This window comes from Telmatherina bonti (assembly GCF_933228915.1).
Source record: "Telmatherina bonti genome assembly, chromosome: 6".
In the NCBI taxonomy this organism is placed as follows: domain Eukaryota; kingdom Metazoa; phylum Chordata; class Actinopteri; order Atheriniformes; family Telmatherinidae; genus Telmatherina; species Telmatherina bonti.
Window position 1 is genome coordinate 6,757,145 of NC_136624.1, and position 26,568 is coordinate 6,783,712.

The 26,568-nt window shown below is 45.9% G+C and overlaps 1 protein-coding gene across 1 annotated transcript in view; it reads right to left on the reverse strand.

Moving 5' to 3' along the window:
• Positions 1 to 961: 961 nt before the first annotated feature.
• Positions 962 to 26,568, reverse strand: part of epha8 (eph receptor A8) — a gene marked incomplete at both ends in the record, with an annotated part of 183,131 nt that continues 157,524 nt past the window's right edge. Inside the window, 9 exons of the mRNA XM_079242729.1 lie at positions 962 to 1,076; positions 8,010 to 8,168; positions 9,759 to 9,949; positions 10,032 to 10,181; positions 14,783 to 14,992; positions 15,488 to 15,549; positions 17,508 to 17,693; positions 18,229 to 18,354; positions 18,594 to 18,661. Of these exons, the coding sequence (XP_079098855.1) occupies positions 962 to 1,076; positions 8,010 to 8,168; positions 9,759 to 9,949; positions 10,032 to 10,181; positions 14,783 to 14,992; positions 15,488 to 15,549; positions 17,508 to 17,693; positions 18,229 to 18,354; positions 18,594 to 18,661 (1,267 nt within the window). The remainder of the gene's footprint in view (positions 1,077 to 8,009; positions 8,169 to 9,758; positions 9,950 to 10,031; positions 10,182 to 14,782; positions 14,993 to 15,487; positions 15,550 to 17,507; positions 17,694 to 18,228; positions 18,355 to 18,593; positions 18,662 to 26,568) is intronic.

Below are 26,568 nucleotides of genomic sequence, written 5' to 3' on the forward strand. Positions count from 1 at the left end.
ACTGCCTGCTTTACATTTAAACCCGAAACCTCACCAATTAAAAATTAATCGCAACCAACCAAACAAAAACTCTAAATAATCACGATCTCAAAACGGCCAATATTAGTTCCATTTATGCATATTAAAAATATTGTTTGGAATCTGTTTTTTCATGTTTATGGACACAGACAAAGTTTTTATAGAAATCCCACAAACGAGCTAATTACAACACTAACGAGTGTTAGACTTATTGTTTTGGATTTTATATTGTATTTAGCTGAAATTTGTGAGAGAGATACATGTGTAAATGCCTGATGTTGTGGCTCCAGTCAAGGCTGCAAAGAGATAAGTGACACAACTGCTGAACCTCTACAACACAAGAGATTGTAGAATAAAGTGCACTGTAACGAATCACACACTGCCACGTTGTGCGCTATGCAGCTTCAGACTGGGCGGAGGGCTCAACAGCTCCCACGCGTCATTCATGGAGGGTGGATGGTGGAGACATGAGCCTTCTGTTGACAGGCTGGTATGAAGCAGGTCTTCTCCGCAACGAAGACAACTCGGTTGAACTGGCCTTTTCTTCGCTCAAGATTAATTTTGAGCCTCATTTTCTTCAAGCTGCTGCTGCTCTTTATTGTCCCAGTAAATCATATTACTCTGATAAATTCATGATAAATTATCTCCTCTTTGTAGACAATAAAATGAAAATAATTTGTGGTAATTAAGGCAGTCTTTCCATTCATAAACAAGACAGAAAATGTAACTGGTAGGAAGAAAAAACTGAAAAGTCAGTCCCAGACAAGTCATGTTAACTTGTGCTGCAGATAAAACCTTTCACCTTTTGTCCATCTCCCAAGTGAAAATCTGGTAAAGTTCCAGCATGTCTTCTCCTGTTTGTCTGATGATTCCCATGGAGTCCTTTTCGACCTTACAGAAGCCTTGCTTTCTACATCTCAGCAGGTGAAACCTCAGCTGGAAGTTATACGTGCACTGATGGGACACTCTTGTTGAGGGCTTGTGCCCTCATCAGCTGGACGCTGGTCATAATCTTCTTCTGATGGCCCATCAGCGTCACTCCAAGCCTCTGGATGTCTCTGCAGGGCACAAAAACAGGTTCAATAAGCTCTGCATCGCACAAGTCTAAAGGCATTTTATTTAAAGTGCGACTTGCAGTTTCACTCACATTGTAGCTAAATATCTTGAGAAATTTTCTAATCTTTATGTTGAGACATTTTTATTGTCATTTTATGTGATATTTAAGAGGTTTTATTTTTAAATCTCAATTTTTTTAACCCCCTGTTCAGCGTTGCAACGGCAAACCGTCCTGCTTGGTTCAACATCACAATGGCAGAACTGTCCTGTCCATCATTGTGACAGCAGAACTGTCCTGTCCATCATCGAGACAGCAGAATCGTCATATACCGTCTCAGCCATCACCCTATCGTGATGGAGGGGTTTGTGTGTCCTGAAGATCCTAGTAGCTATGTTGTCAGGGGCTTTATCACCTATGGCAAACAAGTATCTTGGGGAGGGACTAGACTAAGTGCAGCTCAGAGGCCCCTATGATGATGACCATTGGCAAAAATGGGGGACTCAGAAGTGGACTCTCCTATCTCCAGGGCTGAGGTTGTTGAGAAACAAGGCCCCGGGGGTGGATCCGGCCAGAGTTGGTAAAGGCTCTGGATGCTGTGGAGCTGTCTTAGCTGACACACTTTTGCAGCATTGCATGGGCATCGGGGACAGTGCCCCTCGACTGGCACACTCGGTTGGTGGTCCCCCCTTATCAAGAGGGCTACCGGAGGTTGTGTTTCAACTACAGGAGATCACACCTCGGATTGTGGGGGACAATGCAGTTTTCACCCTGTTGCAGAACAGTGGACCAGCTCTATACCCTGTTTTGGGTCCTGGAGGGGGCATGGGAGTTTGCCAAACAAGTCTACATGTCCTTTGTGGAGTTGGAGAGGTGTCATAGCTTGGTTCACATTGCCGGCAGTAAGTTGAATTTGTTCAGTTAAGGTTGGACTCCGCCAACGCTGTTCTTTATCACCGATTCTGTTCATAACTTTTGTGGACAGAATTTCTAGGCAGTGCCGAGGCGTTGGGGGAATCCGACGTGGTGACCTCAGGATTGGGTCTCTGCTTTTTGCGAATGAAGTGGTGACTTCATCTTGTTGTGATCTCTCGCTCTCGCTTGAATGGCTTGGATGAGAATCAGTGCCTCTAAATCTGAAACTATGGTCCTTGATCGGAAAAAGGGTGGGTTGTCCTCTCCGGGTTGGGAGTGAGATCCTGCCCCAAGTGGAGGTGTTGTTCAAAAGTAAGGGAAGGATGGAGCATGAGATTGCCAGGTGTAATGGTGAAGAAGGAGCTGAGCCACAAAGCAAAGCTCTCGATTTACCTTACCAGTCAATCATTGGTCCTACCCTCACCTATGGTCATGAGCTATGAGTAGTGCACGAAAGAACAAGATTGCGCATACAGGTGGCTGAAATGAGTTTCCTTCGCAGGGTGGCTGGGCTCTCCCTTAGAGAAAGGGTAAGAAGCTTGGTCGTCCAGGAGGAGCTCAGAGTAGAGCCGTCAGTTGAGGTGGCTTGGGCAACTGGGCAGGATGCCTCCTGGACGTCTCCCTGGTAAGGTGTTCTGGGAGGGTCACTACTGGAGGAGACCCCACGGAAGACCCAGGACACGCTGGAAGGATTTTATCTCTTGCTGGCTTGGGAACGCCTCGGGATCCCCCCTGCAGAGCTGGCAAATGTTGCTGTGGAGAGGGAAGTCTGGGCTTCCCTGCTTAGGCTGCCTCCCATGTGACCTGACTCTGGATAAGCGGCAGAAAATGGATGGATGGACTGTCTGGCATCATGATGGTAGAACCACTCTGTTTGCCATCGTGAGAGCAGAACCGTCCCATCCAGCACTTTGTTGGTCCTTGCAGAGGAGCTTTATGGATAAACACTGAAGCAGTTTTCTTGAGATAACAGGACATTTTATCTCGTTATCTTGAGAAATCAAACTTTGTTTTCCTGAGAGGGAACCAAAGATGTCCCTGGTCCATCAGAAAACCAACACAGCATGGCAAACATCCATCCATGGCAAACATTTTACTATATAACGGTGTGTTCAGACCAAACGCATTTTGAGCGTTGAAAACGCTCAAAACGCTGAACGCTCGACGCTGGTCACTAAACTGCCACTTTTGTGTCCGACGCCCAAAACGCTCCCAACACTCCTGCTGCTTGTGTCTGGAGCGAGCAGCAAACGCGGCGGAAAAGAGAGGAGGGAGGTGGCGCTTTCCTTCCGGTCAGTTTGAATGATGGTGGATTCAGTAGAGAGATGGCATGATTTTATTTAATAAATAAAGCTAGAGGACGTTGTCGTAGGGCAGTAATAGTCAGTGTTAATGCAACAAGGGCCGCACTCAGCAGAGAGCCGCCGCCCCCAAACAAAGCGTTGCTAGGCAACGTATCCTGCTACGTTGCCAAATCAGTAACATTCAGCTTTTTAGCAAGGAATGGTTATCCTAAATATTGCACGGAGTAATGGCGTCTCAGCCCTGTGTCTGGGTTCACCACAGGAATCCTCCAGGAGCTGCGAGCTGATCGCTCTGATTGGTTGACGCCTCGCGTCGAGCGGCCAAAGTTCAGCTTTGTCCATCTCTGGCTTTTGACGCGTGGAACGCTGATGCCCAAAACGCTCAAAACGCGACGCGAGAAAGCTCGACGCCCCCTTGCCGCGCCTCCACATAGACTTTACATGGAAACCTGCTGCTCTTGACGCTCAAACACAATAAAATGGTCTGAACACACCGTAAGAGTAATAATAATAGGAAGAAAAATTAGGTAAATATATTAATATATTGTGGTGGATTTTATGAGTGTGTCTGTGGTCTCCTGGGAGGACCACTGGTTTCCATTCTTACTGCTCTAAGAATCAAGGAGCTGCAGGTCCTTCACGCTTTGGATGCATTAGTCTGTCTCTGAAGGAGCCCTGCAAGGCTATCAGGGTTAAAAGCCATTTCTGCTGGACACAGAAGACCAATCCGCTAACAGATGGACAGTTTCGTCTGACTCCTGCATTGTTTACGCATGTGATTTGGTCGGTTTTCAGGGCACTTAGCCATGACACAGAAAATGGAGCGATACCACCAGAAATCACTGGGGCAGTATTAAATTGGATAGCTGGCATGCAACCATTGAAAAGGAACAAACCAGAGAACAGGGGAAATGTGGAAATCTCCAAATAAGAAAGCACCACAAGAATTTTGAGGAGAATAGCAAAAAAACTTTGTGTTTTTCTTCTTCTTCTGATGTTTCTGGTCAATTGTAAACAACTTTATAGCATTACAGCTCCCAGCCAGTGGAGGGGAGGGGGGACAGGGATTGTCCTTCAGTATATAAGAGCAATTATCTTCTTCTCTCCCAACACCTCAACTGGTGGGTCCAAGCAGCATCCCAGTACAGTCCTGTTCTGCATTAGTATGAACATATTTTTTATGTGTTCATTTCTGAATCCACAGATTAATGCTGGACCTGACTGGGTAAAGAATGGACAGAGGCAAAAGAGGAAAAAGGAGACAAATATACAAAACCACAACTGTAGATTGAAACCTGAACCAGCCAAGCGGCTGCTACAGCTGGGGAGAAACAGAAAACAAACCAGACTATTATTCAGAGCATTTGGGTCTGTATCGGTATTAGTTGATATTAGTATTGGTAATTAAGGTTTCAATAAAATCTGTGGATTGTATATTGTTAATAAAGCCAATATCAAACATCCCTAAATATGAGTCATGTGTGTTGCAGCAGGGAAACATCGAAAACGTGCAGGACTCCAGCTCAGGAGGTCTGGAGTTGGGGATCTTTGCATTTCATCCCCTTTCAGGGAAAAATGGATTCAAACTGCAATAAAAGTTTAGAAATGTTCTCTGTGGGTCCAGATTTAGGTTCAAATAAATTATTATTTTATTTATTAGGAGCAAATTTACTAAGATGAGTACATTTTCATGTCCATCTACAGGCCTTGTGAATTCAGTAAAGTAACTGTCTAGTAGAGGAGAACAGTGTATTTATCAGATTAATCAGAGCTGTTGAGATGGATTTTAACAGCAGACTGTAGATTATTCATCACTACTAAGTTATCCGTCCTCTTCTCTGGTAGATACGCCTCAATGTCAGGAGTTTTTACATCTTAAACCCTCTTCCTGTTTGATGTTGGAGGTAAGGGAAAGCTTCACTGTCTTTATGGAGGTGTAATCTGACTGATCCTTTCCCATTACTATCTGTTTTAAATCATTCTGACTTTCTACAGCCATTTGTCAGATGCTTTTATCCACAGCGACTTACATGTGAGAAGTGATCAATTAAGGTAACATGCACGCTTTGTGGGTGGGAGGAAGCTGGAGTACCTGGAGAGAGCCCACACATGCATGGGGAGAACATACACACTTGAACTAGCAACCTTCTTGCTGTGAAGCTACAGTGCTAACCCCTACACCACTGTACTGTCTGTGTGGTACCCCTGTAGTAAACCACCACCTCTAGTTTTGCTGTACTCTGATAAGTGGTGACCTTGATCAGAAAAACCTAAACAATCAAGCCATCTAATTCTCCTGCGAGTACTTATAAAGAATATATCTCCTTCCCCTTGTTACTTTTGTTGCCTGTTTGGCTGATAAAACTGAGGCTTTGGTTCATTATATAACTGCTTTAGCATTTGGGAATTTGTTAGTATTAACATTTCGGAATAGATCAAAATCTTTTACATTCCAAGTTACTAGAACTTCAGAACCTGGTTAATCATCACTCAGCATGATGCTCAAAGCTAGGAAGAACTTATTTCCATCCCACATACAAAACCTCAGCCAGAGAGGTGGAGGGTATTGTTTTCGAAGGAACACGATATTTAAAATGCACAGGAAACACCGGGAAAGGCTTTTCTGTGTGTGTTTGTGGGGTCACAGGCGGTGTCCAAATATTTAAATCAATATATAACGAGATGGTACCTAACAGGTACAGTAATGGTAATAAAAAAGTATTATATAACGTTAGTATTTCTGTTATTATATCTCTTATAATTGTTGCTATTTTCATTGTCATTATTATTATTATTACTTCATAACTTCATCATTGTAAGTAGTGTACGTTTATAGATTGTATAACATAATATGGATAATATAATTACTAAAGAGCTATCGGTTAGAGATATTGGTTGGATATACTGACTAATGTTATTAGTCATATTATTTTTGTAATCTTATGTAGCTCTTAGGAGTGTTATCATAATGGTATGATAGCTGAAGATTGTTGCATATTACTGGGGTGAGAATATATAAGTTTAAGCTTCCACACATTGACTTTGAACTATATGTGGATCTTTGGTCATATCTTTTATTTCTCTTAGTGTTTATATATGTCATTGTGGTCAAGTAATTTTCTCGATCAATTGGTGGGCTCCTTTTAGATTTGCTGCGGTCCTGTTTGCTGTGATCATGATGATGTGCTTTAGATTTTCATTCCACTATTACGCCGATGACATACAACTCTTCATGACAACCCATACACGACCTTTATCATCCTTACCATCATTGTAGCTTTCTACACTCACTGCCTGCCTGGAAAAGACAAAGTTCTGGTTCAGTTTCAGACACCAATTAGCGGTGGGTCCAACATGCTCACACAACCTTTCTTCAAAAGCTTCCGCCATCCCTACAGTTGTCCTCGTCATCTGTTGAGGGCAAGTCGAGGCTCCCCAATTTCCCCAGTTATGGATCAAATTACGAGTGGTCCACCATTAATGGACCAAAATGGTACAGGAGACAGATGAAAGCGTTCCTCTGCATATCTGTCTTCTGTATCGAGCAAAAACGGCTCTTCTGTTGAAAGTCTTCACCAAATCCGAACTGCCACCATAACTGGTTTTTATTTCTCTGGCCAGGATGTTATAGGGTGGCGGTGAGGGATGGTGAATGTGTTGACCCAAATACAGAGATCAGGGAAGCAGGGAAGCAGATTCCAGAAGGTTTATTCTAACAAGGCACACAGGGGACTAACAACAAGGGACAACAAAGTAGTGCAACCAAATGATCCAGCAACGCAAGACTAAAACTGAGGGGTATAAATACACGGGGGAACCAAACAAGAAACAGGTGTACGGAATGAACTAAAACAAGACCAGGTGAACTCAATGAGGAAATCAATAAAGCTAAACAACAAACAAGGGAACCAAACAGGAAAAACTACAAAATAAAACAGGAAACCTGAACTAAGGAAAAACACAAACCACATCATGACACAGGAAGTCAGTAGTTACCAACACTTAGCTCATCTCACTATTGAGGCTTACATCCAACAACTCTGCAAGACAACCTTTCTCCACCTGAGCATTATTTCCAAACTCCTTCCCACTCTCACCCTCCCTGACACCAACAAGCTGGTGATCGTCATGCAGTGTTTTCCTGCTCCAACACACCTGAGTTAAATCCAATCCAACAGTTTATCGTGTTCTGCTCTGTGACTCATTTATTTCAGTCAGGTGTGTTGAAATCTAGAAATCTCTAAAACTTGCAGGACTACAGCGCTCTAGGACCAAACATTGCTAAACTTTAGTCATACCAAAGCACCATCCATCAGCTCCACCCATCATCTCCTCCACCCAGGACTAAAGCCTCTTACAGGCTTCCTCTGTAATAAATAACATGAAAAAGATTTTCTTTGGTCCAGTTAATTCATTATAAATGAGAAGTTTCGCATGTGACAGGATTGTGCACGTGGTGGTGTCATTAAAGCAGTATCACTCGACGATTGTTACTTATTTTCAACTTTTAAGTCTTTTCCATCATTTTAAACTACGTAGTGGTGCCTCTAGTCCTGTTTTCTGAAGTGAACAGAACGCACAACCAGCTGTTTGTTCAGCAGTTTACAGCCTGTGTGCATCAATTTCTGCTTTGACTTCCCCCCTACATCTGCTGTTAGAGGCTGCCAGCTCGCCATCACCTCTCAGCTACTACCGCTCTTCGGTACAGCTGCACCTACCCCTGCTTCAAGCTAATGACGTGACCCAGAGTATGGTAGCCCCCTGCAGCAAAGTGCTCTTTGTAGCGGCCCATCTTTATGGTGTCCAGCCACTCATCCACTGAGTTACAGCTGCTGAAGTCGGGCATGGCTCTCTCCATCAGCGGAGGGCTGTTTAAACTGCAGCAAAGACAGAGAGAGATGGCAGAGAAAGATTAATAGGATGACAAAAAGATTAGTTGGAAAGAGTCCGAACAGGAGAAGAGCGAGAGAGGCCAGGGGAAAAGGGAGCTTTGAAATGCGCTGCATATCGAGACAGAAAATCAATAACAGTTAAAATGATAGAGAGGAGGTGGCGGCTGCGGTTGCACGATAGCTGCTTTGGATAGATTAATACCAGAAGAAATCCTTCTTTTCTGCCTTTCCTTCTACCTGCTGTTTCCCTTAGATGCACAGTGCTACGCACCACTGACTCTATAGGACCCGGGATCTGAACTGAGCAATTTACACAGGTCCAGCTTCAGCCCGGGTGTCCTCCCAAACCTGCTCCCAGATCCTCCGCCGATCAATGGCAATATCGCAGCCAGGATTTTACTTAACGTGCAGCGCTTCCATCAGAGATGAGCTTAATGGAAAATGAACACAACCACTCGCTTCATCTGCCAGACAACTTTGAGGGAAACTTAAGTCTTTAACTTTATCCCACAGCCGCCACGCTGGACAGCAGCAGGAAGAGACTGGATTTTACTGCCGTGCAGATTAATACTGAAACATCAATACCTCCGATACCACTTAGTTATGCTCTAGAATTGCTTTTTATGCTAAAATATAAATATTTTAGTAATCGGAGATAAATATGTAGCTCGTCAGTAATGGGAATACAGCTAGGTGTTAGTTTTCTAACACAGAAACAACAAAAATATGACTTAGTCCAAATAAAAAGCAAAAATTTAAAAAGCTACCTTTTACTTAAAACTAATGGTTGTTATCATATAAGCTGCTAGTTCAGCCTACACTTTGTTTTGGTTAATTGATTTAAATCTTTAAATGTATGGCTTTCCTGTGGTGCACTTATGTCTGATATATGGATGAAAAAATAAACTAAAATGGAAAAAAAACAATCCAAAGTTTGGCATTACATCAGCGAGAAAAGTTGATTCTGGCTTTACAGGCACATTGTCACAGGGTTGAAGGGAATCCAACAAAAACCACATCATCGTCCTCATTTATGGAGATTCTGGATGTTTTCAGGCTTTAAATTTAGAGGAAGCTGCAAGATGAGCCATTTGATAGATCCAACAACTAACCATTGAGTTGTTGCATCTAATATTCTGGTCCACACCTCTTACCAGTAGGTGGTGGTGATGCACCAGATCGTTGTCTGATTGGGACCACAGTAATGTAGGAAGGCTTCTTTATAAGTAATTTTCCAAACAGACTAGTTTTTTTGTAGAAATGACTGGCGTCGGATCAGTATCGCTGATACTGGCTGGAATTTTACTTAGTATCAAAACTGAAAGAAAAAAAATCGTTGGTGCTCATGGATTTACTCCTGCAACGGGACAGGCGTTCGGTCGCCTTGCAGTCCGTCACCAGAAGATCCTCTTCTCAGACCCTCGCAGGCCTGCGTTGATTTGCAGTTTAATCACATAAAGCGATATTTGACTAAAAGCTGGCGAGCTGTCTGGCCAAATGAGAAGAAAAAGCACGTGAGACAATGCTCCCACGTTGCGTTGCTGCAGACACCGATCAGCTGAGCTAACTGCCCACCTGCAGAGCGTATCCATGGACTTCAGGTTCTCCGGGTTGCGGATTAGCTTGTCGAGGACGGTGACTATCTGGGAGAAGCGTGGCCTCTCGCTGCGATCCTTCTGCCAGCAGTCCAGCATGAGGGTGTGCAGAGCGCCAGGGCAGCCCATCGGAGCCGGCAGCCTGTAGCCCTCCTCCACAGATTTGATCACCTGCATAAGTTAAAGCAACAAACCTGCATGAGCTCCCAGTGTTTGTCCTGTTGTGTGAAAGATGTGACAAAGCAGCGCTCACATCTCTGTTGGTGAGATTCCAGTACGGCCGCTCTCCATAGGACATCACCTCCCACATGACCACGCCGTAGCTCCACACGTCGCTGGAGGAGGAGAACTTTCTGTACGCGATGGCTTCCGGGGCCGTCCATCGGATGGGGATTTTTCCTCCCTGTTGGAAACACAGCAAAGATCAAGCCGAATGCTTCAAACTGTCAAGTATTTGGTTCAAATCCAAAAGCTGTGCCTGTCCAAAACTACTGGGAAGACAAATATAAGCCCTGCGGAGAACAGAGTCAACATGAACCAAAGCACCAAGCTTTAGTTTGGATCCATCGTCGTCCATCAGATCTTTTAGTTGTGATTGATCACATATGAGTGTCTACCAGCCCTGCTGATGTGATGCCCTTGAATCTCCTAATTCAGGTGATTTGTTCCACTGGGCCTGGTGTGCTTCCTGTTTTAATCAGCTCTCTGACAACTGGTTGTATCGCTGATTATTTTAAAACCTCATGTGTGACCTTCTTTTAAAAAAGATCCATAATGACTGTAGACCAGTTTCTAAGTTACCTCTGCTTGAAGCTTTTAGAGAAAGTGGTGGCCAAATGGTTAACAGCACTGAGGATGGTTTTATATTAGAAAAATTTCACTAATGATTCTGGAAGTATCATATCACAGAAACAGCACTGCTCAAGGTAACAAATTAGCTTCAGCTTGATGTTATATTTCCACTCGAGCTGCGTAAAACCCAAATAACTCAATAAAACACTTCTAATGGAAGCAACTTCCAATTTTTCTAAATGATTTGTATCAATAAGTTTTTATGCTCTCATAGGGTGTTTTGTCAGACGTGTCCATATAGAAGCATATAGCAAACGTGGAATGGAAACACTTTGTTTTACATGTACACGTCATCGGATGTGATAGGAGGTCACGTGACCAAACCATTTCAGGTAAAGATGATGGGAAATGGAAGAGGAGATGGAAATCTTTTCACAAATGATTAAAGAGAAAAATATAGCCTCCATCTGTGGAAGGTAAACAACAACAAAGTGCAGTTTTACACTGAAATACAAAGGCAAACCGAGGAGAAGAGCTTCAACAAGCTGTGGATAATAAAAGAGGACAAATAAAAGCAAACAACAACCAGAAGGGATAAACGTTTGGACAACAGTCAGACAGATGAGAAGCAACATGGACATTAAAAATATTAAAAAACCAATAAAATACATTTAAACCTGATTAAAAATGTAAAAGGACTTGTTAAAAACCAACAGCTGCATTTTGTTTTGCTACGTCAGAAGTAGGCTGCAGGAATCCAAACCAGACAGAATAAAGACAAGAATAACAAAACATTACATTATTTAAATTCAAATAAAATAATAAAAATACAAAATAAATTAAATAAATAAGAAATGAAAAAAATGAAATGAAATTAAATTAAATTTAAACAACGATTATAAATGGCAGCATGAAGCACTTAATCTAATAATTAAAAACAGCAAAGCTGTAGATTTGTGTCGAGGACCAGAATAAACCTGCAAACGTTGGCTTCTACGTGAGCTGCTACGATTAATCCTAATATCAGCTTGATGATCAATTAACCTGACAGGATGAAGCATGACTTTCCAAACAGACAGGCTGCTTCCTGCAGCTTTCTTCTCACATTTCAAGGTTAAATTTGCGACACATGAAACCCTGCTGGACCCGTTCCGTGGTGGATTCACTGCCTCCTCCACAGTGACTTCCTCACTGCCTCGACTCAGCATCTCCAGCTTCCAGGCTGGAACAGGAAGTGTATTCTTTCATCATTACATTATGACATCATCAATGTATTAATCATTAATCATTTATGACATCATCAATGTATTAATCATTATTGACATCATTATTGTAATGATGTCATAATGTCTCAGAGTGAAGTAAAGCGATGTAACATAATCACTCTGATTGCTGCGGTTTCACGGCTGCAGCGTGTAAATATGTGGAGCACTGGGTTCCATCTACGATGTGAAATCATCAGACTCCAGCTGCACTGGTTCCCAGTGGTTTCCGGCTGCACCGGTTCCCAGTGGTCTCCGGCTGCACCGGTTCCCAGTGGTTTCCGGCTGCACCGGTTCCCAGTGGTTTCCGGCTGCACCGGTTCCCAGTGGTTTCCGGCTGCACCGGTTCCCAGTGGTTTCCGGCTGCACCGGTTCCCAGTGGTTTCCGGCTGCACCGGTTCCCAGTGGTTTCCGGCTGCACCGGTTCCCAGTGGTCTCCGGCTGCACCGGTTCCCAGTGGTCTCCGGCTGCACCGGTTCCCAGTGGTCTCCGGCTGCACCGGTTCCCAGTGGTCTCCGGCTGCACCGGTTCCCAGTGGTCTCCAGCTCCGGCTGCACCGGTTCCCAGTGGTTTCCGGCTGCACCGGTTCCCAGTGGTCTCCAGCTCCGGCTGCACTGGTTCCCAGTGGTTTCCGGCTGCACCGGTTCCCAGTGGTCTCCGGCTGCACCGGTTCCCAGTGGTCTCCAGCTGCACTGGTTCCCAGTGATCTCCAGCTGCACTGGTGACCAGCTGTACTGGTCTCCAGCTGCACTGGTTCCCAGTGGTCTCCAGCTGCACTGGTTCCCAGTGGTCTCCAGCTGTACTGGTTCCCAGTGGTCTCCAGCTGCACTGGTTCCCAGTGGTCTCCAGCTGCCCTGGTTCCAAAAGGTCTCCAGCTTCACTGGTTTTTAATTGCTTCTAGTTGCACTAGTTTCCAGTGGTCCCCGACTGTACTGGTTCCCAGCTGTACTGGTTCCCAGTGGTCTCAAACTGCACTGGTTTCAAGTAGTCTCCAGTGTCAGTTGTTCCTGGCTGTACTGGTTTTTAGTGGTCTCCGGCTGCACTGCCTTCCAGTTGTTTCTAGCTGCACTGGTTTCCAGCTAGTTCCCTGCAGGGCCATCCCTGCAGGTTTTAGATGACCCAACACACCTGCTACAGAGGTGCAAAGTTTAATGGAGGTGAAGAGGAACACAACAAAGTTACAACGGGTCCCGTGAAGAGATGACAAGGCCTTTTCATTTTGTGAGACTGAAAGGCAGAAATGATCCAACTTCATTTGCAGAGTTTGTTTCTGAATAAACCACCATATTTACCACAACAGGTGGGAACGTAAAGCACTCTGCAGTACAGATTTCATGCTTCTGGGTCTAAAATAGAAGGTCTTTTAACCTTGGTTTGATTGGACGACTGGTACGACCAACCTCTTATTCTAATCATGTCATACAGTCGCATTACGATGATGTCATCGTGTTTGCATCAATCTGACCCATCAACACTAAGGCGGGACATATTTGTGATGCGGAATGGATGGCATCTGTTGTCGTCCAATCAAAGCCATCTAACCGGGCAGAAAATTGTGATTTTTGATGTGGAACTGCTCCTAAAGCACAATAAGAATCGCAGTTGTTTACTAAATGCTTTTTTGTTCTCATGGGTGTGAGTTTTTGAGGTAAGACACCAAAGGTAGGACAGAATTTGGGATAATGCTTTTCAAACGTGAATATTTAGTCCTCTTTGCATCTGGATTGGTGAACGTTGAGAAAACCAAGATGAAACTTAGATTTATGGAATCTGTGAGATGTGTGCTTTGAGTAAAGGTGTCATTTGTTGTTGTTGCTGTCTGTCTGTCTGTCTGGGTGGCTACAGGGATCAATTATTTGTGTTTACATACTTTTGCAGACTTTGTTTACCTGAGGCTTGTATTACAACTCAAGATTACCCCAGATATCACTCTATTATCTGAGTTAACTTACCCAGACATTCGGGACCTTGAGAAGCTTAAATGGAACCAGGGTGTGTGTCTGTCTGTGTGTGTGTGTGTGTAACTCTTTGCTGTGACGGCACAAGTAGCTATATAATTATATTAATTGTAATTATTCATAATGATTATTTCATATGAAACTCTTGTGGAATTAATCGAACTTAGTAACAAAAACAAGAAGAAAAATATACTAGAACAGGATCAGTAACAAGGATTTATTTCTTCATCAGATGGACGTTTTCATGCCTAAAACCTCTTCGTCTCCGCAGCTCCTCTCATGACGTTCGCACCGTCAGGAAAGAACGGACATTTTCTGAGAAAACTGATTGGTTTTTAGATGTTGCCTCCATACTTACTGATCTCTTATCCAGAACATAACCTGCTCCAGAGCAGGTTAGTCGTTACCATGGTGATTTGTCTGGTGAGAAGTAAACCAGTGTCATACGAAATCCCGGGCTATCCCAGAAGTTACCTCCATAAGCAAAAAACCCAGATTCATAGAGCTGCTCTTTTGTTTGTTGCCTTAACTGTGTTTGGAAATCATTGAAATGATTGGTATCAACATTGAGCTGAGATTCTGGACTCTACATTTACGTTACTGACCAGATGTCAGGCCTTTAAAACCGGACGTTTAGTCGCGCCGCCTCCATTCCTGGGGCGCTTGGGGTGGAAGAGGTTTTAACTTTTGGACTTTAAATAATGAACTTGACAGATTTCTGGATACAACCGTTTTCGTACCTGATGTTGATCAAATCTATCATCATGGCTTTGATGTGCTGAATATCCTGATGAAATGCTGTGAAGGTTTTACCATCATTCTGGATACATATTTCCCTTCATCCTAGAACCTTTTCTAACCAATATGTTAAATGTTCTCTTTTCTAGTTATAAAATTTAGCTTGAAACAAAATGCAAATGAAAGGGATTATTAGAAAGCTGTGTGTTTGTGTGTGTTGCTGCATTAATGCTTGCCTCAATGTGAAAACTCACACTGGTGGTGTATGCAGCGTCGGGGTCATCCTCCAGGACTCTGGACAACCCAAAGTCGGACACCTTACACACCAGGTTGCTGTTGACCAGGATGTTGCGGGCGGCCAGGTCTCGGTGGATGTAGCCCAGGTCAGACAGGTAGGTCATACCTGCTGCGATGCCCCGCAGCAACCCCACCAGCTGGATGATGGTGAACTGGCCATCGTGTCTCTGTAAGAAAACAGGAGAAAAGAAGAAGGAAAGGTCAGGAGGGGGAAAAGAGAGGGATGATACTGAAGCAGAGAAGATGAACACGGCGATTATGCAGAAGATTTAATCAAGATTGCACAGACACGAAAGATAAGAGAATAAAACATGACAGGGATAATTATCTGCAGTAATTCCATACGAGCAAACACTGGAGGTGTTTGACTTTGTTAAAACAACCTGGAAATACGCAGCAAGTCATCCCAGTCGAGGAAGAAATTTTCTGTAGACAAACAGATCCAGTACAATGACTGGAGCTGAGACATTGTCTGCAGATAAAATCCACAGAAAAGAAACATTAGATTGTTTACTTTGTGAGTATTTTCTTTGGTTCGGTTGGTGAAAACCAGCAGAGGCAAAAACTGTGCTCATCAGCCCATTAGGAGACAATAAAAGCACAAAGGCATCAAACAAGAAGAGCAGATAAAAAAAAGATAATCTGAAAGTGTAAACACCAACCCTGAGGAAGGAGTCCAGAGAGCCATTCTCCATGTACTCTGTGATGATCATCACCGGTTTACCTGAAGGGACAAACAGAAACATGTGGGAAATAAACAACATGCAACAGAAGATCAACGTAAATGTGTAAAAATGGTTCCTGAACACCATGATTCCCCACTTCAACCACCCAGTTTCACTGGTAAACTTCTCATTCATACCTGTTCAGATGTACCAAAACAAACTGGTCTTAGCATTAGCTGTAAATGCAAAATCCCACAGTCATACCATTAGCTGCTAATGCAAGAGCCAACAGTCTTAGCATCAGCTGCTAATATAGGAGTGCATGATCAGAAAGCAGGGGTGGGCAACTCCGTTCCTAGAGTGTGATGTAAAGCTCTGCACCAGTGTGCTAATAAGTCTGATGTGTGTCTGGTGTATTGCAACAGGGAAATTCCAAACACTTGCAGAACTGCAGCCCTCAAGGACCACAGTCGCCCTGTCTTAGTGCTAGCTTCCAACATGAGAGTCCACTGTCTTTTTTATTTTGCTTCAATTTAATTCATTTATTAGATTTCACAGAACCTGCAGAATATTTTAGTCTTTGAGTATTTTTCTGGATGGTTTCTTCTTACTTTTGCTTTAGTCATGTTATTTTAAAGCAGAGTTGTATTTTAACCTTTTTACACTGGGGTCCAACATTTCCAGTACAAACTGGTCCATGTGCAGTCGCACACTGTACTGGTTAAAATCATCTCACTCCTGGTTAAATTTATATTCAGTGACTAAACCAACTCTCAGTTTAATGGCTTGAAACATCTTAAATCGTGACATGAGATCATGATGGACATCTACATGTCACATGTATGTGAAACTGTACATACAAGACACCCAACTGGCTGCTAATTCTACAAGAACACATTAAAAAACTTAACTCAGGAATATCAACACAAAATCTATCAGATATAAGAAAAAAAATTATGGAAAAAGATGAAAATCTGTTTGATAAGGATTTAGTGATAAAATACATTAAAACTTATAAAAGGTTAAAATTAGATAAAGTGATAAATAAATGTACATTTAAATTAGATATTTTACAAAAATGATTTAGAATGCTATTGATTTATTTAATAAAGTTTTTTTTTTTATATAATCTTGATGAATTAGCAGACACGACACGTATCTGCATTTGAAACTTGTTTTTTTTTTTTTTGTTTTTTTTTTTCAAAGCTTTCAGTTTCTTTCCATCCATTTTTTCATTGTTTGGTTTCTAGATGCTGATTTTGTGTCTTCAGAGCTCTGTTGTTGGATAGCGTTAGGTAACGCTAGCTAATCCGAGCTAATTTTAGCTAACGTTAGTTAACTTCTGCTAAGATACCACAGTTTACTGAACAGAACTTAATGAATCAGGTTGTTCTTGAGCAATATTTTTGCTTTTTAGAGGGTTTGAGATAATCTTTTACTATTAGTTTTATATACTTCCTAATAACTTCTGCTACAGACTAGCGGCTAGCAGCTAGCTTGTCTTATGCTTACTGGAGTTTGCTGAACCTGACACATTACCGCCACCAGGTGGTGGGAAGTTGCAATACATCTGAGCATCTCACGGATGACAGTGCTCGGTTCTGCAGCACTCACGGCCAGAGGTGTATAAAGTAGAAGTAGAAGTAAAAATAAAAATAAAGTAGAAGTCCTGCCATGTTTTTGGATCTATCTGTGCATTTAGAACAGGTGTTTTCACTAACAGGCTCATCTACCTGCAGTGGAGCTGACCTGATTAAATTCACTTGGTTTAGTGACTGGTTGGAAAGAGCTGCTAGACATGACTTCTACCTTCTACTTCTACTTTATAAACCTCTGCTCATGGTCCGCAGGAGTAAACGGAAAGACTTTTGCTGCCTCTAGGTGGGGCTTGAGGCCCAACCACAAGCTGTGGCTTCATGTTTTAAAGTAACACCATTCATACTAGAGCAGAAAATGTCTGCCATTTAGTCATATAATACAGACTTTTCTAATGAATCCTGTTCCAGTGTCAGCGTACTGTGAGTTACCACGCCCTCAAGGCGGATGACATTCGGATGGTCAAACTGGGCCATTATGGACGCCTCGGCTAGGAAGTCCCTCTTCTGCTTCTCTGTGTATCCGGCCTTCAGGGTCTTTAGCGCCACTGGTATGTCTCGTTTCCCTGGTAGCCTCATACGTCCATAGCACACCTCCCCAAACTCTCCTGAGCACATGACAGAAGAACTTCAATCACCTCCAGCCTTGATAGACTAAATATTCCAACATACTGAGTATCCTCTGCACCCAGCTGCACCCTCACCCCCTCTTTAGCCATTTGTGTAAATGAGAATGTGTCAGTTAATTTTCCCTCTTAGATAAGAGAAAGACATCTACTTATGGACTGAGTGACTGCGTGGTATAAACAGCAACTAATTACCCTCTCGTTCTTATCTGTAGCTGAGGAGAAGTCTGAGTGTAATTGCAGTTTGTGTTTCTGTGCAGCAGCTGCATGTAAGCCAGCTTATTGTGCAGCTGACACAGTGTTAGTATTCCCTGCCTGGCCGAGGAGCTCTGATTGACAGCTCCACGCAACGCTCTGATTCCGCCTGGCTATCCTCCTCTCTGCTGCACACCGCAGCCTTTACACCGGCCAATGATTTTAACTTAGCTTAGCCAATGATTCTAGCTCGGTGTGTGTGTGTTTGTGTTTGTGTGCATCTCGGCCTCTTTCTGTTTGTGTGTTTGAGTCTTTTTTTTACCTGAGCCAATGATTTTCTCTATTTTGATCCTGGAAGCTTCAATTTCTCGGGCAAACTCGTGGACGGCCTGGCAGGGGTCCTCGTACGTGTGCGGGTCGATATAGAACCTCGCATCGGGGAATGACACTAAGATAAAAACATTAGCATTTGGTCACATATCAGAGAATGAGAGCAACATCACATCTGAGCCCCGTCACCGTGGCGACGGGGAGCCAGATGAAGCGGGATGGAGGGATTCAGATGGAGGCAGGAGGAAGGAGGAGGCTGATGAAACTGTTTGCTCCGAGGATGAACTTTATAACGCGGGGATGAAAAGTAACGCCATTTGATCTATTGGTGATAATTGAGGAATGGGCCAAACATACCGTGACCATTCTGGTAATGCATCTTCTCCTCATCAGAGTCCTGGAAGGCTTTGCTGTAGCCACAGTGTCTACACACACATGCGCGCACACACACACACACACAAGCACAGAGACACACAAACATACAGAGGGATGAATACAGGACAGTAGTGGAAAACTTGTAGCATCAAACTTTGAACACAGTTGAGAATTATTAACCATTAAACCTCCAGCAGATCCACCTGAGGTCTATTTCTTCTATCATCATGTATGTAACTGGTCCACATGCCGTCCAGGAGGGATACAATCCAGACACAACATGTAGTGAGAGACTACATGGTAAATCAACAATGATCCATGATAACGTCATTAATTTTGCCTTCACTATCACTACTATGTTACAGACAGACAGACAGATAGATAGACAGATAGACAGATAGATAGACTGACTTCCTCTGTGACCATTACAATTGGTCCAGAACAACTCTCAGGTACCCGTAGGTCTTCACATTCTCTCCATTAATACAGACTGGCTTTCTGTTTCATGTAGATCTCCTGAAATCCACCACAAGCTCTTTGGTCTTGGAGAACATAGTTCTTGTTAGTCCAGTCTGTGAAGGCCTCTACCAGGTCGCTGTACTCCCCTTCCTGTCCACCTCCCACACATGCCACAACAGCTGTATCATCTGAATACTTCTGTATGTGGCAGGACTCTGAGTTGTATCTGAAGTGTAGAGTGTGAAAAGAAAGGGAGCTAGAACAGTCCCCTGTGGAGCCCCAGTGCTGCACTCCAGAGTTCCAGAAATACTTCTCCCCATCCTGACATCTAGTGGTCTTCATGTTAAATAGTCCATAATCCAGGATGTCAGGGAGGGGGCCTCCCCCATATCTAAAAGTTTATCTTTCAGTATGGGAGGCCTGATGGTGTTAAAAGCATTTGAGTAGTCAATAAACATGATCATGACATAAGACCCAGGCACTTCCAGGTAGGCATATGCCTGGTGCAGCATGTAAAGAACTGCATCCTCAACTCCTAAGTGTTCCTGGTAGGCAAACTGGAGAGAGTCGAGATCCTCAGCAACCTGAATTCTCATGCAACGAACAAGGAGCCGCTCAAAGGTCTTCATTATGTGAGATGTCAAAGCTACGGGTCTGTAGTCATTATGCCCTTTTTAGGCACCTGTATGAGACACGATGTCTTCCACAGAACTGGGACTTTTTCCATCTTAAGGCTTATATTGAATAGCCTTTGGAGAGGAACAGCTAGCTGCCCTGCACAGTCTTTCAGGAGCATTGGACATAACCCATCTGGACCTACAGCCTTTTCTGCTCGGAGTTTCCTGAGCTCAACTGCAACCTCTGTAGTTGATACACACAGATGAAGCAGCTCAGCGGGCTCATGAGGAGGAACCAGCCGCAGAGGTGGAGGAACCAGCCGCAGAGGTGGAGGAACCAGCCGCAGAGGTGGAGGAACCAGCCGCAGAGGTGAAATGGGCACCCATGAAGATGGATAGAGAATTATCAACCTGATGGAGTGCTGGTTGAGAGAGTTGGCTTTGTCTACATCATCCTCTGTAGAATGACAGTTGCCCAACTTGTAGCCAATGATGGTCTTCATTCCTCTCCACACCTTTTTGATGTCTTTGTTTTCCAGTTGCTTTTCCACCTTCCTTTTGTACTCCATCTGGGCTCACATGTGCTCAGTGTGAACCTGCTTCCATCTGTGAAGAGCTCAGGGCGGCAGTGGAGAATTTGTTAATCTTGGTGTTCTCTGGCAAATGTCTGGCAAACGTCCTGCTTGGTGTTGGACTGTAAGCACAACCCCCACCTGTGGACATCAGGCCCTCATACCACCCTAATGGAGTCCGTTTCTGACTGTTTGAGCAGACACATGCACATTTGTGTCCTGCTGGAGCTCATTCTGCAGGGCTCTGGCAGTGCTCCTCCTGTTCCTCCTTGCACAAAGAAGGAGGTAGCGGTCCTGCTGCTGGGTTGTTGCCCTCCCACGGCCTCCTCCACGTCTCCTGATGTACTGGCCTGTCTCCTGGTAGCGCCTCCATGCTCTGGACACTACGCTGACAGACACAGCAAACCTTCTTGCCACAGCTGGCATTGATGTACCATCCTGGATGAGCTGTACTACCTGAGCCACTTGTGTGGGTTGTAGACTCCGTCTCATGCTACCACTAGAGTGAAAGCACCGCCAGCATTCAGACCAAAACATCAGCCAGAAAGCATCAGAACTGAGAAGTGGTCTGTGGTCACCACCAGCAGAACCACTCCTTTATTGGGTGTGTCTTGCCAATTGCCTATAATTTCCACCTGTTGTCTATTCAATTTACACAACAGCATGTGGAACTGATTGTCAATCAGTGTTGCTTCCTAAGTGGACAGTTCCATTTCACAGAAGTGGGGTTGACTTGAAGTTACATTGTGTTGTTTAAGTGTTGCCTTTATTTTTTTAGGTGGTGTATATGTATGTAGAGTTGCCAGGTAGGTTGTTTGCAAGTGGTGCAATAAAAATACATGTTTCTCCAGAACAATGAATGATCGTGATTAAAAATCGTGATTACAATATTGTTTAAAATAATCATGATTATGATTTTGGTCATTATCGTGCAGTCCTAGTCCAGGGTGTTCTCTGTCTCTTGCCCAATGATTGCTTTCACACGACCCTTAATTGGACTAAATGGTTAAGAAAATGAATGTGTGTGTGTGTGTGTGTGTGTGTGTGTGTGTGTATGAGTGTGTGTGTGTGTATCATGGCGTCTAAAATATCCAAAATAGCTGGAGATTTAAAGGTTAATAAATTAATAAATAATCATGAACTATGAATCTTGTTCTGCTTAAGTGGCTTTTCTTCTGCAATGAACACAAACACACAGTTGAAGCTGAACATGCTCTCATTAACTGCTGGTGACATCAAGCATGCACACAGTACTGGTTTTAATGGTTCCGCCAGCATACAAACACATCTGATTATTTCTTTCATTAGGAATAAAACTGCTACAATAGAAATCAGGGAAGAGGGTTCTGATTTTATCTCTGCAGCTGGTTTGATAAAAACATCTGTCTGTTTCTACTGAGGCATGTCTACATATCGTCATGGCAACCACGACTACAAACATATTAATTTGAGAATTCTTTTTTCACAGCATAAAGTTATCATACTTTTTTTTATTATCTGTCTACACCTATGAACACATCGCTCCATTTTAAAATATTTATACTGCTTTCCAGTCAGCCACAAAACTGAGTACAGACCAAAGTCCAGACCAGAATCTAAACCAAAAACCAGACCAAAAACCAGACCATAGTCCAGACCAGAATCTAGACCAGAGACCAGACCAAAAACCAGGCGTTAGTCCAGACCAGAATCTAAACCAAAAACCAGACCAAAAACCAGACCATAGTCCAAACAAGAATCTAAACCAAAAAACCAGACCATAGTCCAGACCAGAATCTGAACCAGAGACCAGACCTGTTACCTGCAGAAGTTACCTGATGACTGCTGATTGGCTGTTGACCTAAATACAGATCCAGCTGCTTGTAATCTGACCTCAGGGCAGATCCAGCTGTTCTGAGGTTTGATAAGAGAATGCTGAAAAGCAAACATCAACACTGAAGTCCGAGGAGCACACCAGACAGGTCAGAAGTTAAAGCAGAGTCCGGATGTCCGCACAGATCCGGAGCTCAGATGGAAGAATCTGTCCACAGGACAACCGTGGGTCGTGGACTGAACTAACTGGGCTTTATGGAAGACTGGTGAGGAGAAAGCCAGAAGAAATCCTGTTTGCAGCAGGCCACAAGCCATGTGGGGGACTCAGCAAACATCTGGAAGCAACGGCACTGTTTGGCCCGAATGTGAACTACCGTGTGTGGTGGAAAACTGGCAATGCACATCACCTTGCACACAAAGTCCCCACTGTCAAGCATGGTGGTGGCAGCATCATGTTCTGGGGATGAGGAAGATGGACAGGGCCAAATACATTCAGTTTCACCTGCCAGCTGGACAGTGATTCCAAACATAAAGCCAATGTTCATGTGGTAGACTGGACCAGAGTCCAGGCTAAATCCAGTCTGGGGCAAGATGTAAAAAACTGCTGTTGATAAACAGTCTCCATCTGATCTGACTGATCTGGCTCGAGCTCAGCTTCCCCAGCTCCCCATTGGTCCCCTGCTTCCCCAAACTTTCCCAATAGGACTGGAAGCTGTAACTGGCAGCAGAAGGTGGATCCATAACATACTTAGCCAGGGGGACGAATACTTTCTGGCTTTTACTTGTGAAAAAAATTAAAATAGAATTTTCTTCAAGCTAAGTGAGTTTTTATCTATTCATCTTGCTTTTATTGTTTTATTTTGAGTTTTGAGTTTTGAGTTTTATTTTGAGTTTAGTTTCTATTGTGATGTCTGTATTTTATGCTGATGGTCTGTTAGGACCCCGGTGGTCGTAATCTGGTCGTCGTGGGTACGATGTACGATGGTGTTTACTCAGGTCTTCAGCTCATTAGTCACCTGTGTTGGTTTGCTTTTTAATCCTTCAGTGCTTTGTGTCTGGAGATGGATGCGTGTGTTGGAGTTGGGGTAAGGCTGGAGGCTTGTTTAGACTCTAAGGTAAAGATGGATGACTCTAAAAAAGGAACATCAGGTGACAGGAAGCATTTGTTTTTGTGTCGTTTCTGGAAGGAAGAGAGACTCGGGTACTGGCTCGTCCATCGGTTTCACGTTTGTTCAGATTTATGCATGAGACGTTGGACGTGAGATGTTTGACGTTGGACGTGGGACGGGAAATGTTGGACGTTGGATGTGGGGCGGGAGGCAGGATATGTTGGACGTTGGGCAGGAGGCGGAAGATGTTGGACGTGGGGAGGGAGGCAGGATATGTTGGACGTTGGGCAGGAGGCGTAAGATGTTGGACGTGGGGCGGGAGGAAGGATATGTTGGACGTTGGGCGGGAGGCGGGAGATGTTGGACGTGGGGCGGGAGGCAGGATATGTTGGACGTTGGGCAGGAGGCGTAAGATGTTGGACGTGGGGCGGGAGGAAGGATATGTTGGACGTTGGGAGGGAGGCGGGAGATGTTGGACGTGGGGCGGCAGGCAGGATATGTTGGACGTGGGGCAGGAGGCGGGAGATGTTGGACATGGGGCGGGAGGCGGGAGATGTTGGACGTGGGGCGGGAGGCGGGAGATGTTGGACGTGGGGCGGGAGATGTTGGACGTGGGGCGGGAGGCGGGAGATGTTGGACGTGGGGCGGGAGGCGGAAGATGTTGGACGTGGGGCGGGAGATGTTGGACGTGGGGCGGGAGGCGGGAGATGTTGGACGTGGGGCGGGAGATGTTGGACGTGGGGCGGGAGATGTTGGACGTGGGGCAGGAGGTGGGAGATGTTGGACATGGGGTGGGAGGCGGGAGATGTTGGACCTGGGGCGGGAAATGTTGGACGTGGGGCAGGAGGCGGGAGATGTTGGACGTGGGGCGGGAGGCGGGAGATGTTGGACGTGGGGCGGGAGGCGGGAGATGTTGGACCTGGGGCGGGAGATGTTGGACGTGGGGCGGGAGGCGGGAGATGTTGGACGTGGGGCGGGAGGCGGGAGATGTTGGACGTGGGGCGGGAGGCGGAAGATGTTGGACGTGGGGCGGGAGATGTTGGACGTGGGGCAGGAGGCGGGAGATGTTGGACGTGGGGCGGGAGGCGGAAGATGTTGGACGTGGGGCGGGAGATGTTGGACGTGGGGCAGGAGGCGGGAGATGTTGGACATGGGGCGGGAGGCGGGAGATGTTGGACGTGGGGCGGGAGGCGGGAGATGTTGGACGTGGGGCGGGAGATGTTGGACGTGGGGCGGGAGGCGGGAGATGTTGGACGTGGGGCGGGAGGCGGAAGATGTTGGACGTGGGGCGGGAGATGTTGGACGTGGGGCGGGAGGCGGGAGATGTTGGACGTGGGGCGGGAGGCGGAAGATGTTGGACGTGGGGCGGGAGATGTTGGACGTGGGGCGGGAGGCGGGAGATGTTGGACATGGGGCGGGAGGCGGGAGATGTTGGACGTGGGGCGGGAGGCGGGAGATGTTGGACGTGGGGCGGGAGATGTTGGACGTGGGGCGGGAGATGTTGGACGTGGGGCGGGAGATGTTGGACGTGGGGCGGGAGATGTTGGACGTGGGGCGGGAGGCGGGAGATGTTGGACGTGGGGCGGGAGGCGGGAGATGTTGGACGTGGGGCGGGAGGCGGGAGATGTTGGACGTGGGGCGGGAGGCGGGAAATGTTGGACGTGGGGCGGGAGGCGGGAGATGTTGGACGTGGGGCGGGAGGCGGGAGATGTTGGACGCGGGGCGGGAGGCGGGAGATGTTGGACGTGGGGCGGGAGGCGGGAGATGTTGGACGTGGGGCGGGAGGCGGGAGATGTTGGACGCGGGGCGGGAGGCGGGAGATGTTGGACGTGGGGCGGGAGGCGGGAGATGTTGGACGTGGGGCGGGAGGCGGGAGATGTTGGACGTGGGGCGGGAGGCGGGAGATGTTGGACGCGGGGCGGGAGGCGGGAGATGTTGGACGCGGGGCGGGAGGCGGGAGATGTTGGACGCGGGGCGGGAGGCGGGAGATGTTGGACGTGGGGCGGGAGGCGGGAGATGTTGGACGTGGGGCGGGAGATGTTGGACGTGGGGCGGGAGGCGGGAGATGTTGGACGTGGGGCAGGAGGCGGGAGATGTTGGACGTGGGGCGGGAGGGCGGGAGATGTTGGACGTGAGGCAGGAGGCGGGAGATGTTGGACGTGGGGCGGGAGGCGGAGATGTTGGACGTGGGGCGGGAGATGTTGGACGTGGGGCGGGAGGCGGGAGATGTTGGACGTGGGGCGGGAGGCGGGAGATGTTGGACGCGGGGCGGGAGGCGGGAGATGTTGGACGTGGGGCGGGAGGCGGGAGATGTTGGACGTGGGGCGGGAGGCGGGAGATGTTGGACGTGGGGCGGGAGGCGGGAGATGTTGGACGTGGGGCGGGAGGCGGGAGATGTTGGACGCGGGGCGGGAGGCGGGAGATGTTGGACGTGGGGCGGGAGGCGGGAGATGTTGGACGTGGGGCGGGAGGCGGGAGATGTTGGACGTGGGGCGGGAGGCGGGAGATGTTGGACGTGGGGCGGGAGGCGGGAGATGTTGGACGTGGGGCGGGAGGCGGGAGATGTTGGACGTGGGGCGGGAGGCGGGATCAGACGTGCAGATGCTTTCATAATGAAGGAACGTTTGGAAACTGGGAATTCCTTTATTCCCGGAGCCGGACTCGGGTCTGATGAAGGAACCTGGAGCAGAATGGGGTCTAACGAAGAGGAACTCCTCTGATCGTCTGAGCGTCTCCTTCGTGTGTCAACAGGAAAAACATGTCTGGAGGCCATTTTGGATTAATTCATCAGTAAACTGGCAACCGGCCCATCGACTTCAACCCGAACATTTTCCTCAGTCCTCCACCTTAGCAACAGCTGCGTGTCCTGAACGTTGTAGTCATGACAACACCGTCTTGCCTGGATAACATCTTTATGTCCTCCAACTTATAATTTTGTCTCTCCTTAAACAGAACAGATCCGAGGAGCTTAATATGCATTGAAGTGTGAATTAATTAAAAGCTCTGGAATTAATTATTTGCTGCAGTGCAGAGATGTAGGTTGCAGACATGAAAGGGAAGGTGGGGGATGGGCTGATGGGATAAGTGGGAACATTTGGTGTGCAAGCTACTGGACATGAATCAACATAATTAAATCCACTATGAGGTGGAAATTACAAGGAGGGAAACGAGAAGACAGCAAAGGCTGAGATGAATTAGCTTGTAAACCTCAGACAGAACATCATGCAGATTATCTGTTCAGCCGTTTTCAGCATGAAAAGGATCAGTTTCTCCTCCAGGTTGCTCTTTAGTACGGTCTTTTGCTCTTGTTTTACTTTTAATACGTGCAGAACAGCCAAAGAAACAAAGTGCACACGGAAGATCGGACCACAAACAACACAAAGCGAGG